Source organism: Gambusia affinis, linkage group LG01, assembly GCF_019740435.1.
Source record: "Gambusia affinis linkage group LG01, SWU_Gaff_1.0, whole genome shotgun sequence".
Classification (NCBI taxonomy): Eukaryota; Metazoa; Chordata; class Actinopteri; order Cyprinodontiformes; family Poeciliidae; genus Gambusia; species Gambusia affinis.
In genome coordinates this window covers 34,214,159-34,231,302 of record NC_057868.1, presented here as the reverse complement: position 1 = coordinate 34,231,302, position 17,144 = coordinate 34,214,159, and the positions used below count along the sequence as shown (strand labels likewise).

General features: G+C 39.0%; 3 protein-coding genes across 8 annotated transcripts in view; 1 reads left to right on the top strand and 2 right to left on the bottom strand.

Moving 5' to 3' along the window:
- LOC122838413 (protein kinase C and casein kinase substrate in neurons protein 1-like) overlaps positions 1-504 on the bottom strand; it is a 38,595-nt gene extending 38,091 nt beyond the window's left edge. For both annotated transcript variants that reach the window (XM_044129046.1, XM_044129056.1), the window contains exon 1: positions 203-504. The gene's annotated coding sequence lies outside the window, so the exon portion shown is untranslated. The remainder of the gene's footprint in view (positions 1-202) is intronic.
- A 2,979-nt stretch (positions 505-3,483) lies between these two features.
- smim29 (small integral membrane protein 29) lies at positions 3,484-8,038 on the top strand. Of its 2 annotated transcripts, none has more exons than XM_044128990.1 (5): positions 3,484-3,599; positions 4,064-4,379; positions 4,461-4,486; positions 4,577-4,682; positions 6,777-8,038. In XM_044128990.1, the coding sequence occupies exons 2-5, from the start codon at positions 4,269-4,271 to the stop codon at positions 6,843-6,845; spliced, it is 312 nt and encodes a 103-aa protein (XP_043984925.1). In that variant the 5' UTR covers positions 3,484-3,599; positions 4,064-4,268; the 3' UTR covers positions 6,846-8,038. The 2 variants fall into 2 exon arrangements, with proteins under 2 accessions (XP_043984925.1, XP_043984931.1); XM_044128996.1 differs by lacking the exon at positions 3,484-3,599 and adding an exon at positions 3,644-3,826 and having other exon boundaries at positions 6,777-6,992.
- A 658-nt stretch (positions 8,039-8,696) lies between these two features.
- On the bottom strand, positions 8,697-15,433 carry hmga1a (high mobility group AT-hook 1a). Of its 4 annotated transcripts, none has more exons than XM_044129019.1 (5): positions 15,299-15,433; positions 14,121-14,238; positions 13,209-13,292; positions 12,178-12,234; positions 8,697-10,680 (listed from the first exon to the last, which is right to left on the bottom strand). In XM_044129019.1, the coding sequence occupies exons 2-5, from the start codon at positions 14,217-14,219 to the stop codon at positions 10,618-10,620; spliced, it is 303 nt and encodes a 100-aa protein (XP_043984954.1). In that variant the 5' UTR covers positions 14,220-14,238; positions 15,299-15,433; the 3' UTR covers positions 8,697-10,617. The 4 variants fall into 4 exon arrangements, with proteins under 4 accessions (XP_043984954.1, XP_043984961.1, XP_043984971.1 ...); XM_044129026.1 differs by having other exon boundaries at positions 14,136-14,238; positions 15,299-15,378; XM_044129036.1 differs by lacking the exon at positions 15,299-15,433 and adding an exon at positions 15,039-15,161 and having other exon boundaries at positions 14,136-14,238.
- Positions 15,434-17,144: the final 1,711 nt, after the last annotated feature.

Below are 17,144 nucleotides of genomic sequence, written 5' to 3'. Positions count from 1 at the left end.
CATGAATAATTACAAACTGCAAAAGGCAAACAGAATCTCCAGTGAATTCTGTTGCACTCCGTCAGGTTTTGCTGCATTAGAAGCAGCGGTGAAACGTTAGCCTACATGATGGAGAGTGATGCAGATTTCTCCATCTTCGCTGAAAGGATGCTCTGCTTCTTATTCCTCTGATGCACGGACGTGGCGGCCAGTAAACACTTACCAGAGATGCTGCTTCTGGTGCTGCCCAGTAGTGTCTGCTGCGAATCAGACCGTATTTTCCCCTTGCAGTACAACAGAAGGTGACCCTGCGTTCTCTCTGCAAGACTCTGCATCCACGAGATCACGATGCACGCAGCAAGGGGGAGCTCCACGGCACAGGCGCGCGCTCGGGGGATGGCCCAGCTTTTACTCTCAATGGACAGCAGAAATAGACTGCGGGGGGACGAGTGTGCCAAGTGATTTCTAAAATCTCCTCTTAGCATGTAAACGTATGGGAAGTAATACAAAATATAATTATTAAGCAATTGTCAATTTTATGATTTTCCCCCCCCTTGCTATTTCTTTATTGTTATCGATGAATACTCTGTTACGTAACTGGAACGACACATTATTATTTATGATATAAAATAATTGGGAAGGAATGGCTTTGGAGCGCGTTAAATGTGACTTCCACTTTCCAGCCAATGGAATGATCACGTTGAGAGGAGGTGTCCCCCTCCCTTTGCAGGGTAGGCCACGCCCACATCTCACTATCCCCGAAAGGAGGAGGGAAGGTGGGAAAGGAATGTTTTTGTTCTGGGGATGGCTACTGACTCATCCACTCAAGAACAAAAGAACATTTTGCTCACCTGTTGAGTGTTTAATTTGCTCATTTACATTCCCTCACAAAAGTGATGGTGCTTCTTGTTCCTTTTCACTTTTTGCCTTACCATAGTCACAGAAGTCAGTTGGTTTTATTAGGATTTTATGTGATGCATAAACACAGTTTAGCGAATGACGATAAGGGTGTTCCAAATTATTTGACAAAATAAAAAGTTGAATCTGAGTCAATATTTTGTGGTTGCACCTTCCACTGCAAACTCAGCTGCAAGGATTTCCTCTATTATTTTGTCAGCTTGCAAATCTACAAACTGAGACTTTTGTCCATCATTTCTTTTCAGCAGTCAGATTGGATGAGGGATATGTCAAGTGAATGTTAGTCTTTAAGTCATCCAATAAGACCACTTTATCTATTACATCAGATTTATTCATTTATGTTAGCTTAACATCATTGTTCTGCTGAAGATGAACTGTTGCCATAGTTTTAAGTGTTTCACAGCATCTAACGTGTTATCTTCAACAATTGTCATGTATTTGGTTTCATCCATTTTTTAGTCAGTTCTGCCCAAATTCTTTGGCTGCAGGGGAGCTGGTGCCTACCTCCAGCCATCACTGAGTGGGAGGCAGGGTACACCATGAACAGGTCGCCAATTCATCACAGGCCAACATAGAGACACAGGACAAATAGTCATGCCCCTAATTGGATATTCTAATTACTTAGTTTTATATATCTAAAAATAATTATATTATACAATGTTAGGCAACCTTCACACTTAGATATAATGATCCTCTTTAAGATGTTTCATTGTTATTTCTGAGGTGCAGCTTCCACTGAAATAAGGCATCCTGTCAAAGCCACTCAGCATCAAACAGGATGAAGAGAGGGGGTTGTTTTCCTCTGCAGACTGGAGGCTATTGCAGACCTTAAACTAGATCAATCAGATGATGTTTTGTTTTTCTTTTGCAAATTGGCTCGAGTGCAAGTAAAATGCCACCAGTAAAAATGGTTTATTTTATCGCTTGGGTTATTATCTGAAAAACGAAGTCTACATGGTTTATCACACATCCACACACAATAAACACAATGAATGACAAAATGTAAGCAATATCTATATTGTGTGAAAAACCCACTATTAACATATGGGTTACAGGTCATTCATACGAGAAAACGACACACAAATTAAACCTTTTTTTAACTACTAATATAGTTTCAACATATTTCCTAAAAGACATATTTAATAATTTCCTCAAGTTTAGTGACATCTAGTGGCCAATTACAAACAGTGCAAAAAGCAAAAACAGAGGCTGGAGAACTGTCAAGACTTCAAATGATTACAGAAAGTCTAACGTTTTGAATGCATCAAATAAAGAAATTAGATGTTTTTGTCCTTTCACTCCATCTTCTTCGTAAACTTCTTTATAAGCTGTAAAATTTCTTGCTCAAAGGTAAAAGACAAGCAATAGTTTTGATATTAAATGCTATGTACTAGACAGTACGCTTTTATTTTCTGATGATTGAACCGGCAAAGAGACTTTTTAACAGTAGTGGAAACACAGATTCCTTCTCTTGCAAGATCTTGTTGAAAAAGTGGACAATTAGGACACAGTTGAGGAAATAATGTGCCGAAACTGTAAAAGACCTCTTTAGTATCTCAGACATGTATCTGTTTGGTTTAGACTTTTCTAACAAGAGTCATAGCAACATAATTTGCTCTCTGTTCTATTTTATTCTTTGAAAGTAGAGTTGCCAAAAGAGCAACCAACAATGCAGTTCGTTTTGAAATGGCAAGATGTGGCATAACTCTTGTTTGTTTGACTTTTCATTTTTTAGATTCATGTTGACAAGCAACCATCAGATAGTTGTGCCTTTATAAAGCTGTTGAAACAATCTCGGTATCTCTCGTCATCAGAACTAGCAACTGAAAGCCCAAACAAGGTATTTTATCTGTATGACCTTAAACCTGTCAACACAACCTTTTTCCAGACTAAAAGATTATGAGATTAATGTTTTACATAATTTCATGACGTTGTGGTTTACTTGTCTGAGAAAGTTAAATATGACTATAAAAGTGGAAGTTATAAAACTACTTGATATGAAGCTGGACAGTTTGACCATTAAACAATGTAGATGAGAAGCTCAAGGTTGTTGGTTTGCACTCTTTGCTCTCTTATTTATTTATTTTCTTTTTTTTTTCAGATTGATGTGGGGAAACATTTTGACAGTCATAAAAATTTTTTTAGAGTGATATGGGGAGAAAATCTGTTGGAAGCTGCAAAAGACGTAAGATTGAGGGAAATCACATTCAACAGGACACCAAAAAGAGCTAAAATGGAGTTTTAAGTGTACCAAATACATTTGTACACTTGAACACGTATGAACATCCTACCATAAAGTAGTAGGATTAACATATTAGACCTAAGTCTAATATATACACCTAAGTCCAACTGAAAACTTAGATTTCACTCATCCAATCTGACTGTGCTTTAAATATTCTGTGGAAAAGAACGGGCAAAGATTTCAGTCTCTAAATATGTACGAATTTACATATATCATACATAATTTTATTCCACATCATAAATATACAATACTTTGTGTTGGTCCATGACGGAGAATCCAAATAAAAATACATCGAGTTAAAATTACTTTTGATTTTCGATGCTTCACGTGAGATCAGTCTTTTATTCTGAAGGGTTCAAACCGGAAGCTCGTACACTGTTGTCACTGGTAGTGAAAGGTCGTCTGTCTGAAGCTAGTGAACGTCAAGTCTTAAAGGAAAGAAGGCTTTTTATTCTGCAGAGTGAGTAAGAATTGACCTAAAATGAGTAGAACATGTTACAGCAGGTCGCGTATTTAGTCTTACTGACCGAGTAAATTATATTTATCGCAGTTTAATCACCTGTTTTGCGCAATGCTGCAGGAAACTCACCATCACGTTACAGCAGCTAAACAGAAAATATTTGTAGCGTTGAAGACACTTTTATTACAGCAGTTAGGTGAGGCGTAAAGGTAACATTTGACTTATTGGTAAGGAATGCATTGGTTTAGATGGCGGGCCTTTTTTTAAACAAGTGCTAATCGTGGCAAATCAGTAAAATACGGCTTGTTGACATTAGCCTGTTTAAATCTTTAGTCTTTTAATCAATAGTTTCAGCAGCGTGACTGGTTCTCTTACTCCTAAATCTTCCTCTTTCTATTTGTTTTACACTTTCCTTGCCAGACAGACAGCTGTGTACAAACCATTTCCATTTTGTGCTTCCTTAGATTGCTCGCTGATTAGGGAGGGCAGTGATACCATGTGGAAGTCACATGAACGACGAGGATGAGGCATAAACAAGGGGGCAGTCTGACGACAGAGCCACTGCAACACAGTGTCAGCCAACAGGAGGAGGGGGGACTGGTGCCTGTACAAAGATCCCACACACAAGCAGGCCCCCTGTGGCCCTTTCCCCCTTGAACGATAATTAGGATGAACAGCACTACCACTCAGCCCCCTACCCACAAAGATGGGGGTGTGGCGGTGAGCTATGTGCTGGTGACATTCCTTCTTATAACTATTGCTGGAATTGCTACAGTTTTGGTAAGTAGCTCATCAGAATGTGTGACATTAGAGACTTAGAAAGACACTGCTCTCATGCACTTTTTATTTTGTTTGTTCTAGATTTTTTGTCTGCGTAGAAAAAGGAGGTGAGAACAAACTTAGGGTATTGATTAGCTCCCTCTTACTTCCTCAGTGTGACCCATTGATTTCTTGATGCACTTTATCTTCTGCCTTAGGATGGACAGACTTCGGCATCAGCTGTTACCTGTTTACACGTATGACCCTGCAGAGGAGCTTCATGAAGTTGAACAGGAGCTTTTGTGGAGAGAAGAGGACACAAGGGTAGGAGATGCAAACTCTCAGTGACAGTGTCCTTTGTAAATTAAAGGAAAGGTGTTTATCAATCAATCAATCAATCAAATTTTATTTGTATAGCACATTTCAGCAGCAAGGCATTTCAAAGTGCTTTACATCAAATCAAACACAAAAACACAATGCAACATAGAATCAATAAAAACGCAACATCAAGTCAGATTCCGTCAATAAACTTGCAATTGATTACGTTTCAAATACAACTCTAAACAAGTGGGATTTTAGTTGGGATTTAAAGGAAGTCAGTGTTTCAGCTGTTTTACAGTTTTCTGGAAGTTTGTTCCAGATTTTTGGTGCATAGATGATAAATGCCACTTCTCCTCGTTTGGTTCTGGTTCTGGGGATGCAGAGCAGAACCAGAACCAGAAGACCTAAAAGGTTCTGGAACTTTACTATTATATCCGATGAGGAACATCTTTAGTTGGATTCCTATGAATCCAGAGTGAAAACATTTTATTAGTAAAACTACCATCTTTCACTCTGTATTTGTGGAGTGTGTCGTTGACAGTGTAAAAACATGCCCACTGTTATCTTTAGTTGCAACATTTAGCTTTAGACTTCTGTAGTTCCTCAAATTGCATGTATCTTCCCCTTTTACAAATTTAAATCTAAATGCAACAAACAGCACAAAGATAGCAGGCAGTGTTTTTCATGACAGCTTTTCTTTCAGGTTCAAACCAAAATCTCTTCATCGCTGCCCACATTAGTAACCTTTGACCTGTTTTGGAGTCAATTCAGTTCATCGTTCGTGGACATGTCGTTTTTACAGCGTCTTGTAGAAGAATACTAAACGTGTAAAACTTACTTTTAACAGTTTCCAGTGTGAGGACAAGTATAGAAAAACTTTGGATTTCCCAAATTCAAGTTGTGCTTTATTTATAGGAATATAAATTTGATTCAGAGTATCTTTGTGTAATCTAACTAAGGTCACAGTTGGCCTTGAGTTTAAAGTTTTAGCCTTAAGTATCTAATATTGTTTAGATACTGATACCAGGGGTTGTACTTCAGTTGATGGGAAATAGTTTTATTTGCACTATTTTGTTTTTACTTTGTCCTTGAAGCATACAGATAGAAGATAAACCAGGTACAAAATGTTAATACAAATTTTTATCAAGTATGAGACATAACAAAACATCAGATTTTATCTTCTTTTTGCTTGTTAGACATTTGAAGGCATTAAAAACATTAACTTGAGGCAGAGAATCCAATAAATCTTTGTAAAAGACCATTTCTATATATTTTAATAACTAGATAGAAGTTATCAGAATTTTAAGTATTTCGTAATAGGTTCTGACATTTGTATTCAGATCTATGTCTATGCTTAATATTTGGTGCACCAAATGTTATAAATGTATGCATTCTTAGGATTTATGTGGCTTCTGGAACTATGTATCTGTCCTATGTGTATTTCCTAAATAATTTTACATGTACTTCATTCAATCCTGTATTATATTTTATGTCATATTTGCTACTCTGTGATAATCCACTACATCTTTTGTGATGCACAGTCTAGTTGGAACTCTACATGGATTTAGGAGTTGCGCTGAAGCTGATCTGTGGTAGTCTACAAAATGGAGTTGATTTTCAAAATGTAATTGTTCTAAAAATTTCTTGAGAAACGCAAAAATGGTAATTGATTTGCACAGCATTACTTTTCCTCATGTAAATTTTACTCATCTCATAGCTTTAAGTCAATAGATTCAAGAAAAAAAAGTATTATCAGCTTCACTGCTACCACTGCTGCGTAGAGTTGAGTTGAGCACTAGATGGTGATGGAGAGTTACTCTTTAAGACGTTGCAATATTGCATCGCTTTCAGTTTCTCATGCAAGACATCAAGTACTAAGACAGAAAACTGTTCAGTATTTACATCTTATGTTATAGAGGCTGTTTATTCTCCTAAATGTATTCATGTCCAGTATGTTTTTAACAAAAGTCAAAATCTGCATCATGGATTGTTCCGTTTTGGTCAAAAACTTTGTCATCGAGATCGGAGGAGGTTTGCATATCCTCACTGGAAACCTTTGACTTAGTTAATCTGTTCTGCTGTGTTTCATGTGCACAGATTGTGCAAGGCTGGGCAAGAAGCTATCAACAGCAGCAACCTCTTCTGTCCAAAGATGTGACTGCTTGATGACAGCTCAGCCTGGCCCAGGATGCTGAGGAGAGAGAAGACAACCTTCAGACTCAAAGATTGTCCCTTCTTTTAACTCATCTGTCACATTGCTCTATTTTGCTCCTGTTTATCCCAATTACATCGGCGATTTAAGAGCCAAAGCGATGAATTACTTGTTACTTATTTATTGGAAATTATTTATTCAAATGCATTTTTACTGTCGTACTCTGCGGCACCAAAGTCTGGAAAATCAGAAGACAAAGCCTCTTGTGCATTTGGTGTTTTGTTTACATTCTTAATGCTGTTGTGGGCAGCTTGTGGCAAGCAGCCGTGTTCCTGTGGGTTGCAGTAGGCATCCGTACCGCTCACATAACTTGCTGCCTGCGTTCACTGTGGTAGGGCTGCGAATGTTATGTACTAGTTAAACATCAGCGCTCAGATCTGGCATGTGCAGAGGTTGTTTGCAGAGCAATAGTGGCTTCTTTGATGAAACAGCTTTATGATTACAAATGCAAAGCCCCATATTGATCAGGTGAAAATTGGTAAAGAAATCTTGTTTTTAGTTTCTGTTTTGTTTCTAGTCAAAGGCTTAAAACATCCTCCTTTCATTTTGTTGCTTTGAACCGCTGCCTTGGAAAGCTCTATTTTATTTTGTCCTGCTTTGCCAAATCCCGTGACTCTTTACATTGGCATGAAATGTAAAAACCTCGAGCAAATAACACCAACTTCCTCCCAGCTCTTAAATGAGTTGTGACTGGATCTGAAAATATGTCCTGTCTTCAAGGCATGGCACCAGAAAATTTACGTCTGGCTGAAAAATCTGCTCAGATGAATTCCATACGTCTGACTGTTTCCAGGACTCAGGAAACCTTTTACACATTATAAACTTTTGCCTTTCATTTGTTGAATGTAAACTTAGCTGTGGGTCTGTTCGTGTTTATGGACGGCTTCACTGTTCCGGTATTTGGAGCCTTTACATACATTTTTCATGCTTGTCAGGTTTCTCTTTTTAATCATAAAGAAACCTTAAATGCACCACTCAAAGATTTTCATATATCTTATCTGGAATGACTTGCGTTTAAGAATCCAACTTTACGATACTTTTGTCTATGTACTATTGCTGTGATGTTGGGATTCTTTTCTTTTCTTTTTGAATGCAGTTCTAGACAATTGAAATTGTCAGTAATTCTAATAAAGTGAAACTGATATTACAGGTTAGTATATTTCAAGCTTTTTACTTTTACAACTATAGCAACTGTGGAAAACCCCCAATTTAGTGTCTCATAAAATGTTACATGGGTGTAGGTCATGTGGTCAGATTAGATCATTATGAAGCAGATTGTGAGAATGCATACCTTATACACATTTGTTCAGGTACGCAACTTATGTTGCAGGGATAAAACGATTACTGATTTTAATGGCCATGGTAATAGTGAATGTTGCTGAAAATCAGCACTACATGCAGCCGCATGCAGTTACTGTTCCTTTGAAACAAATTAGTCTGTTGCAGTTCCTAGCACAAGACAGTAAACAGAAGACGAACTGCAAAAGGCTTTTTTTTGAAGAAGAGACCGGTAAACAGGCTGAGTGCACTGTAATCAGAATATGGAAAGCTAAGTGGAAGGAAAAACTGGAGTTTTCCTTATGTGCAAACCATATTCCTTAAAGTAAACAAAGCTACCCATACCACTAAGTAAGGAATCTGTATAATTACAAATTCTAAATAATTTGATATGATTTAAAATTATTGGGATCTACCTGTACTTTTGCTTAGACTGTATTGTTGCTTCTTAAAATATTGTAATATAACTTGTTTTTTTAAACAAGAGTTCAAATTAGGTGGCATTAGTACAATAAACATGGCAAAAATGACAAAGAAAGTTCTCTTTATTGTCCATTTCTGATACAAATTGTAGGGCACCATAGAAATATAGACATTGTACATTTATATAGGTGTACATTAAAAAGCATGATCCCATCCTATTGAGTTTACAGTATATAAATCAACAAATGCATGATTTAAAGAGAAATGTCTAGATACAGTTGTGTAGTTGGAAGGGGACAAAGACAAGAGACTGTACGACTTTAATGAAAACGATGAGAGCAGCTCTGTGCGTTAATGCAGAATGCACAGCGCCTGACTGAACAGTGAAGAGAGCCTACTCTACACAAACTCGCATTTGTCCATGAAAATCCAACATTTCAGTGCAGAAGAAAAAAAACAAACAAAAAAAAAGATAAAAACACACCTGCTAGTCTACCACAGTCAGCGAACACAATTGTTGAGCTGACAGGTCTCCCTGACTTGCTTCACACATTTAAAAACCTGTCTGCAAAGTCTGGCGCACAATTACATTTTACACCTAGTCAACATGATCAAAAAGATGAAAAAAGAAAAACTTAATTCTTGTCAGAGGTTACATTAAAAATAGAAAAACCAGTTGAATGCAATCATAAGGTGAAGTAAGCTGTTCAATTGAGGTATGAGAATCCAGGCTTTGTTTAGCCTGTTTGCAGTTTTCCGGGGTTTTGTAACTGAGGTTGTAGCAGCTTCGGTGTGTGTGTGTAGGGGGGAAACCCAGTTAAGTGTATTATGGATACAGGTTCCCTGACAATGGAAAAAAAAAAAAATGTAGTAGACACAAACAACACACATCTTCAGAAGATTAAGGAAAGTAGGGTTACCGTTACGTTACTAAGTGAGGAAGAAGCTAGATTAAGCAGTGACGGCTAAATGGAATGAGAAATAAAAAATGTACAGCCCTGTTGGATAGTAGTGCCACCAACTATCCACTATTACAATCATACTCCTTGTTTGACCAATTGCAGTGAGTGAGTGAGCGCATGAAGAAAAAAAAAGAGGGGAAAAAAAAAAAAGTAACCGCATTTGTAAAAGCTCCCTGAAGAAACGACAGATTACTTTTCAGCCTAAAACTCTTTCTAAAAATATACCAAAAAGAATTGTTATAAAACACAAAAAGCAGCACACTCATGGTTTCTTTTAAATGGTATATAACCCAGAGGAACAAACTGCAAGTCTGATCAGAGTATTTTGATGAAGAAAAAAAAAAAGAAAAACCCAGCAAACTTACTTTACATCTCCCCACTACATGCAAAAAGGACTGAGAATGTTTTAAGCTCCTCTAAAATCTACACTGCTCTACAGGAAAAAGCGGTCAGGTGGAAGATGTCCAGATCTGTCCAGAGTTTGAAAAACAAAAACAAAATAAAAAATCATGAATGAACTCGACATGAAACGGACACCTCTACCATCAGTAACCTATGCTCGTCCTAAATGCTGAAGCTCATCTCCATCTAGAATACAATGCAAAGGATAGGTTAATCACTTTACTCACATGTAACAAAACTAAACAGCAAATGGGTAAAAATTTACCTTTGTCCAATACAAAAACAAGAAAGTCTATATGTTCTACTATAGCAGATGCAATAAATGACACTAAGCAGAGGAAAAATGTCCTAACGGTCTTTAGGGGAGACTAACAAACACCCAGGCTCTTCAGAGCACACCTTGTCCAGTATAAAAGACTTGTGATAACATGACATGTAGAAGGGCTGTTACCTGTCATGTAATGCTTAGATCTATGCTTGATCAAGTCCATTTTGTTTAAATCCAGTGCTGCTGCATGATATATGTCTGTGTTAGCCCCACCCTTTGACAAAAGGGAGGGCTTTGTCGTGAACAGTGGTCAAGTGGTGGCACTGGTGTTGATACAGCCCAGTTTCTGGATAACAGTAAGTCAGTATGTAGAGTGAGGTAGCATGTATTGAATTACTGGTCATCTTCCTCCTCCTCTTCCTCAGATGATTCTTGGGATGCCTTTTCCTCCTTCTCCTGTGTCAGAAAAAGTAAAGTCAGACTTTCTGCATACGCCCACAACATACAGGGACAAAAGACAATGTCTGAAGTGGCGTAAACAATCGGTGCCTGTGATTCATGCCTCGATGTGACTGCTTTTTGTCAAGTGCCAACTTAACAAAAAGAAATTAAATAAGTGTTCTTTGACAAACCACTGTGGCATGAAAAAGCTCCCAGGGGAAGGGAGAAGCAACTGTAGTGAATAGTGATTCATCACCGGTGAGTCATAATGAACCATCCTGGTTTTTTTTTTCTTCCACTCACTTACTCCAAGTTGTTCATTCATAAAATATAAAAATGCCAACAAAAAACAAACAAACAGGTGGGCCATGTTAAGGAGGGGACTTTTGGGTCACTCCTCACTATGACTAATGCAATCCACATGTCTCCTGGAGTTCAAACAAATGATGCATATCAGAATGTTACTACTAAACCTCAAATTCTTGCCTAAGGCCACAGATACTGTGAAAAAAAACCTCTACATGTTAGCACAATCAGGTGGAGACTTGCCATAAAGAAATGGCCGGTCTGTATGAATGAATCCCCAATTCACTTTGCTTCTTAAAAAGGAATGTCACTCACCAGACAGTCACTCACTCTGGGACAGAAATGGTTTAGGGTACAGCTTGTGTTAAAGTTGATTCTAGCTGGTCAGTTTCAACCGCTGCCAATTTGTACCTACTTTTATACATGTAAAACCATTTCCTACCCATATGTTTGTTCTTGATTGTAGTTCAATTTTGTGTCAGAAATACTAAAGTTTAAATCTGTTTAGTTTAATCTTAAAGGGGCAGTATTATCACAATAATTGTTACCTTCAGTGGTTATAAAAATGCTGTTTATGTCAAATATGACTTAAAGAAATTTGACCTTGAAATTGAGCACTTTGGAATTGGGCCTGTATCTTTAAGAAACTTCTGCTCTTTCCAACAATCCATCTTAAGGAAGTCATTACAACAGCGCTGCTCTATCAACCTTTTAATGTATTTAACCAGTGTTGTACTGAGAAGTAGCTCCTATAATGAACTCAGCAGATGCACAGTTTCACCAGCTGATTGCTAATTGCTGCTGGCTAGTTTGAAGGAGTTGAGTAGGGGAGTCACAAGGGAAGAATGCTCTGACACAGTAGCTCGGAATGGCTGTGCCATCGAAGGCGGTGCTTGATTGCCATGGGAGATTAAAGAATTTCTTAAACTTGTACAAAAGAGTCAAGGCAACACTACATGTATGTTTTTGATGAGGGACTAACAAAACGCTATATAAAGCTAAAATCAAGTCGATTGCATAAGTCTGCCCCTTTAAAAATGCTTTACTTTGAAACATGCATTCTCTAGTCTCGTTTATTTTGCCTTTGATTCCTGTTCGGAGCAACCGACTAGCAATAACAGATCTGAACCCTTGAGCAAACCAAAATATTTAAACGGAAAGATATTTATTGGAGTCATAAACTCAAGATTTGAGCAGCAAACTTGCCTCCTTCTTGGGTCGTCCCCTGCGTTTTCCTGCTGCAGGTGAGGCTCCTGCACCTTTCTGTGAAAGAAAACCACAGAAGGCCACCAAGGCTGTTACAAGGTTCTCAGCATTAAGTTGCGATCTCAGTGAGTTGTAGAGTTGCAGGCTTGAGCACAAAACAAATCTGTTATAGCACATCGCCTCTAGGTGGCAGTGGAAGCACTACAACTGGACAGATAGAAAGGGGGCATTGGGTTCATTGGCTATTATCTGGAAGGCCGACGGGAACTGCACACAGGGCACTCCAGTTCGCTGGCCACCTGGTCCAAGGCGCAGAGACAGCTGGTGAAACCGAGCAGAGACACAAACCCTCCGTTGCTCCTAAACCTATATCAGTGCACACGCATGTGTGCGTCTCGTGAACTCCCTCCATTCCTCCCTTTCCCATAGATAGCAGCAAGCGAGAGCACACAGGGGAGCTGGAAGGGTTGGGGCGAAGGAAGAGGGGAAAAGAAAATCTGTTGTTGCTATGGAGACGACAGGCAGTGAAGAACTAGGGCTGTGTGCCTGCTGGAGGCAGAGGGGGCGCTCAGTGTCAGCCTGGAAACAGTCTTGCAGCCGCTGCACCTGCACCACACAGTGCATGTGACAAGCTGCAGGAAGCTGGAGGACAGGATGCACCGAGTGAGCATCATCACCCCCGCCTCTCCTCCGCCATCTTCCACACAGCTATAGCCCCCCCTACCAACCCAAGGGTAAAGCAGCAAAGATTCTGTACAGTGGGAAGCAGTCGCCATGCTATTTCTGACACCATTAGGTGGTAGGCAAAAAAAGAAAAAAAAGAATCAAAATCAACAGCCTGACATCCTTTAGACGGATGAGGTTAAGTGCTGCTACAAGCACTCCTTAACCAAAAGGGATCTGGAGTTTCAAACAGGAAGGGCTTAATCTAGAAAAAAATAAAAATAAAAATAGATACATCAACTGCCATCTGTAACATCTTTCTGTATACTTTCGGTTGCAGCTGAAACTCCCATTCTGAGGAGGCTTACTTTGCCCTTGCCACCAGTTGTCTTATTTTTGCTCCCCTTTGGTCGCCCTCGGGGCCTCTTTGGAGTTGGGGACCCACTTGCCTCCTGAAAACAAACAGGTTGAAGTTTACATACAATAACACACATAGAAATGTAAGAACGTTCACTGTCTTCTCTTTGACGATTTAAAGTTCCTTGGCATAAATGAGCTCAAACACGTCAATACATTTCATAGAATTGAAACAAAAACAATTTAACACTGATAGGCATTTAGGAAAATACCACCACCTTGTACAGTTAGGTGAATTCGGCGTGGCATGACTCATCCTTTCATGCGTACCTTGTGGTTAGAAGCCGTGTCATAGCCGACTTGTCTACTGTTGCATTTCTGGAGTGTTTATCACCACAGCTCTTAGCAACAGAGGAACTCAATAGTAAAACACAGCAGGCTGAGGGACATCTATATGATCCACTCTGCGCTTCGCCTCTGCTATGTCATGCATCACAGTGAGGGAGCGGGGGTGGGCCTGGAGTGTGGAGTAGTGGGGAGGGGGGTTAAGACCAGTTTAAAGGTGTTGGGTTACGGGTTGCTTGCAAACCAGGGAGGAAGTTTATTGTAAATCTCTCCACTGATAAGCAACTAAACAAATGGTTACAAGGCCATCCTGGAGCTGGCCTAACTACATTCATTTCAGTCTTCACCTCAGGAGGACACGGACATGTACAGCCTTTTACCTGCAATAGTATCTGCAGAAGCATCAGATGCAACAGATGGCAACTGAGGGGGTTATTTTGGTTATCTGCAAGTAAGATATGGAAATCTATTTGGAGGTATTATTACATAATCCTTGTTCTTGTGCGAATGAGGTTAGTAGTAGTAGGACAGGCAGGCAAACGAGACAGAGCAGGTAGAAGTAAAGGGACACTACTTACGTCTGAGGATTTTACCTGCGGCTGCTTACGGGGTCTTCCACGCCCTCTCTTCTCTGCCCCCTCCTTATCTTTCGTTGAGACTGTCCCCTTGTCGCTCATGTTTGCTTAGCTTTTCAACCTATGCAATAAAAAAAAAATATATATATATATATATAAATATATATATATATATATATATATATATATATATATATATATATATATATATATATATATATATATATATATATATATAAATATATATATCACACTGGTTGGCCTTGGTGCAAGACGAAGCGTCGAGTATACACACAAAACATGTAGAAATGAGGAGTAGTCGAGCCACTAAACTCATTGACCGCAACAACAAACCCAAATGACCGACCTAACCGCGCACTGTTTAACTCAATTAATCCGCGCTTATTTCCAGCTCTATTTTTGTCTCATCGGCGCGCTGCTACACAAGAGGTTTACGGCAAAAACAGACTGCATGATACTGAAAGGACACAACCTGCAAATGACTATTACATGCCTCTATACTAAACCATGCTTAGAGGCCTCGTTTTTCCTCTTTGCCGAGGCTGCCGTACCCCCACGATCAGGCCTGTGCACACAGAACTATCTCACAGCAGGTCTGCACGCCGTGGCCGCGGAGAGATCCGCCAACACACACAATGGCTGCTGTGTGCTCGTTTGCATTTGCAAGCTAGGAGCCCCGACTGAATGCTCGCTCGGATTTTTCTAAAATGACACTGAGGATTCAAGCGGAGGAGGCGGCCGCTCAGCGGCTAAAACCCCGAGCCGAAGCAACAAAAGACGGCTTCACGTTGAGCGCGTGCAGCCTTCTCCCGCCGGAGCTAGGGACTCTGTAAAAATAATAATAATAAAACACTGCATTGAATAATTTCTAGCTTAGCACATCTCCATTTATGCACCCACCTTTATTTACACGGATTTATCGCCTCCGTCTTAAAATTAAAGCCGAATTGTTTCCCTTTAAGCACAAGCTGGTTTGTATGCGGCTAACCGGTTAAATAGCCGATCATAGGCTACAGCTTTTATTCGTCAGATAACACACAGCCCGCCCATTTAAACCCCGGCTCATGCAGCTTTAAAACAGCAATGACTTAAAATAAAATAGTTGCTTTTTTTAAATATATTTTTTTAAAATAAAAAATATATGTTTTATATATTTTTACCAGCAGGACGAGGAGTTTAATCCAACGGCATTCAATACAACGCACGTGCGGCTTCTCTCTTGCAGATAAAGGAAAAAAGGCGCCGGACAGGAGGAGTTTTTGGACAATTTAAAGAGCCGCCCTCAGGGGGAGCAGGAATACTGGAGGGCGGAGATATGATAAATGGGCCACCAAAAGTACGACGAAACCCAACCCCCTCCCACTTTACTGCTCATTGATTCTTAGATTTTCCAGGTTTAATCACTTACCACCAAACAGAGGTGAAAGAAGTTGTAGACTGAAAAAAAGGAAATGAAACAGAAAGGGAACAGTTATGTTTTATTATTTCCGGAGTGAATGTTATTTAAAATTGCATGCATTTGCCTAGCATTACATTCCAGAGTCTCCAACCATGAACTATGACCTCCCCCAATGTAAACAGGAGCTGACTCAGAAAGTGGTCAGCTTCTCTGCTCAGGTAAGAAAATAAAAAAAATGTTGCACAAAATGTGCTAGATCAATTTCCTCCCGTTGCTAATTCCCATGAAATTTCATACCCATTGCAATTGTGCCCCTTCTTATTAACCTGTTGTATCTTTAAGTAAACTGTCTCATACCTTGCTAATTACAATATTGCCTCAGACTAATCTCTGCACTTTACCAGGTTGTATCCCCATTTCTTTCCCACTGCCATTTCATCTTTTCTAAAACCACTTCAAATCTTAAACAAACCATTTCATTCCCTCACCTCTTCAGTTTCTTCTTGACCTACACATAATTTTCACAAAGTGGACCAGTGAACAGTCTTTGACTTGTAGTTCGAGCATTTTCATGATAATCTATTGTAAGCATATCCAGACTATTCTTCATCATTCTTTTTTTATTTCTGTCACCAAAAAACTGGTTTCCTGCTTGTTGATGATGTTTTTGGTCCAACACTATCATGTTTAATTTGCATGTAAATTAATAGAATTTTTCAAGTAAACTTGATAGCTGTCTTAATGTTTTAAAGTATGTAGTTATTTAAAATCAAATATTTAACATGTGAGTACATGCTAAATTATATCATGCAAGCTGAAGCATATATTATACATAAATAAAAATGAAAGAAATAACATGTTGTACAGAAAGGACAAACTTTATACAAGCAAATATAGTACTATTAAAAATAGCAAACTCTGATTCAAAGAAATGCACAACTGAGTATGATCAAGAAATTTAGAAAATGTTTATGTACTATTTGTGCATGAAAAAGCAGACTTTTTACAAGACCTAAAAATATCTAAATAACAAAAGTAATATTTGGAAACATTGCAAATAACAGCAGTGATATAAATTATTCAATTTGATTTTGTTGGTCGGAGTGATGGGTACAGAGTCTAACAGCTGCAGGAAGGAAGGATCTTTGTTAAAGCACCTTTGTGGCCATAGGATGCACCAGTCCTTCACTGAAGGAGCTTTCCAGTTCAGCACCAGCTTCATGTATGGAGTAGGAGACATTATTCAACAGTGATGTTATCTTAGCAAGAACGTTTCTGTCTCCCACTACCTGCACGGGGTTGAGGTGGCCACCTTAGAACACAGCTAGCTGTTCTGCTGAGCTTTTCTAACTGTTTCCTCTCAAATTGCTAATCCAACATACAATATCCAAGGACGCCCAATGCCAGCACAGAATCAAAAAAGTCTCCAGGAGCGTCTTCTGCACTCCAAAGATACTCAGTGTTCCCAGCATGTAGAGTCAGCTCTGTGATAAGATGAGCTTAAGTGCCCAAGTACTTGGCATTCAACCAATTGTAAGTGCTATCATTTATAAAATGTATTATAAGGGTAAAACATGTCACATCTTAGTTTACAAACCCTAATGCAC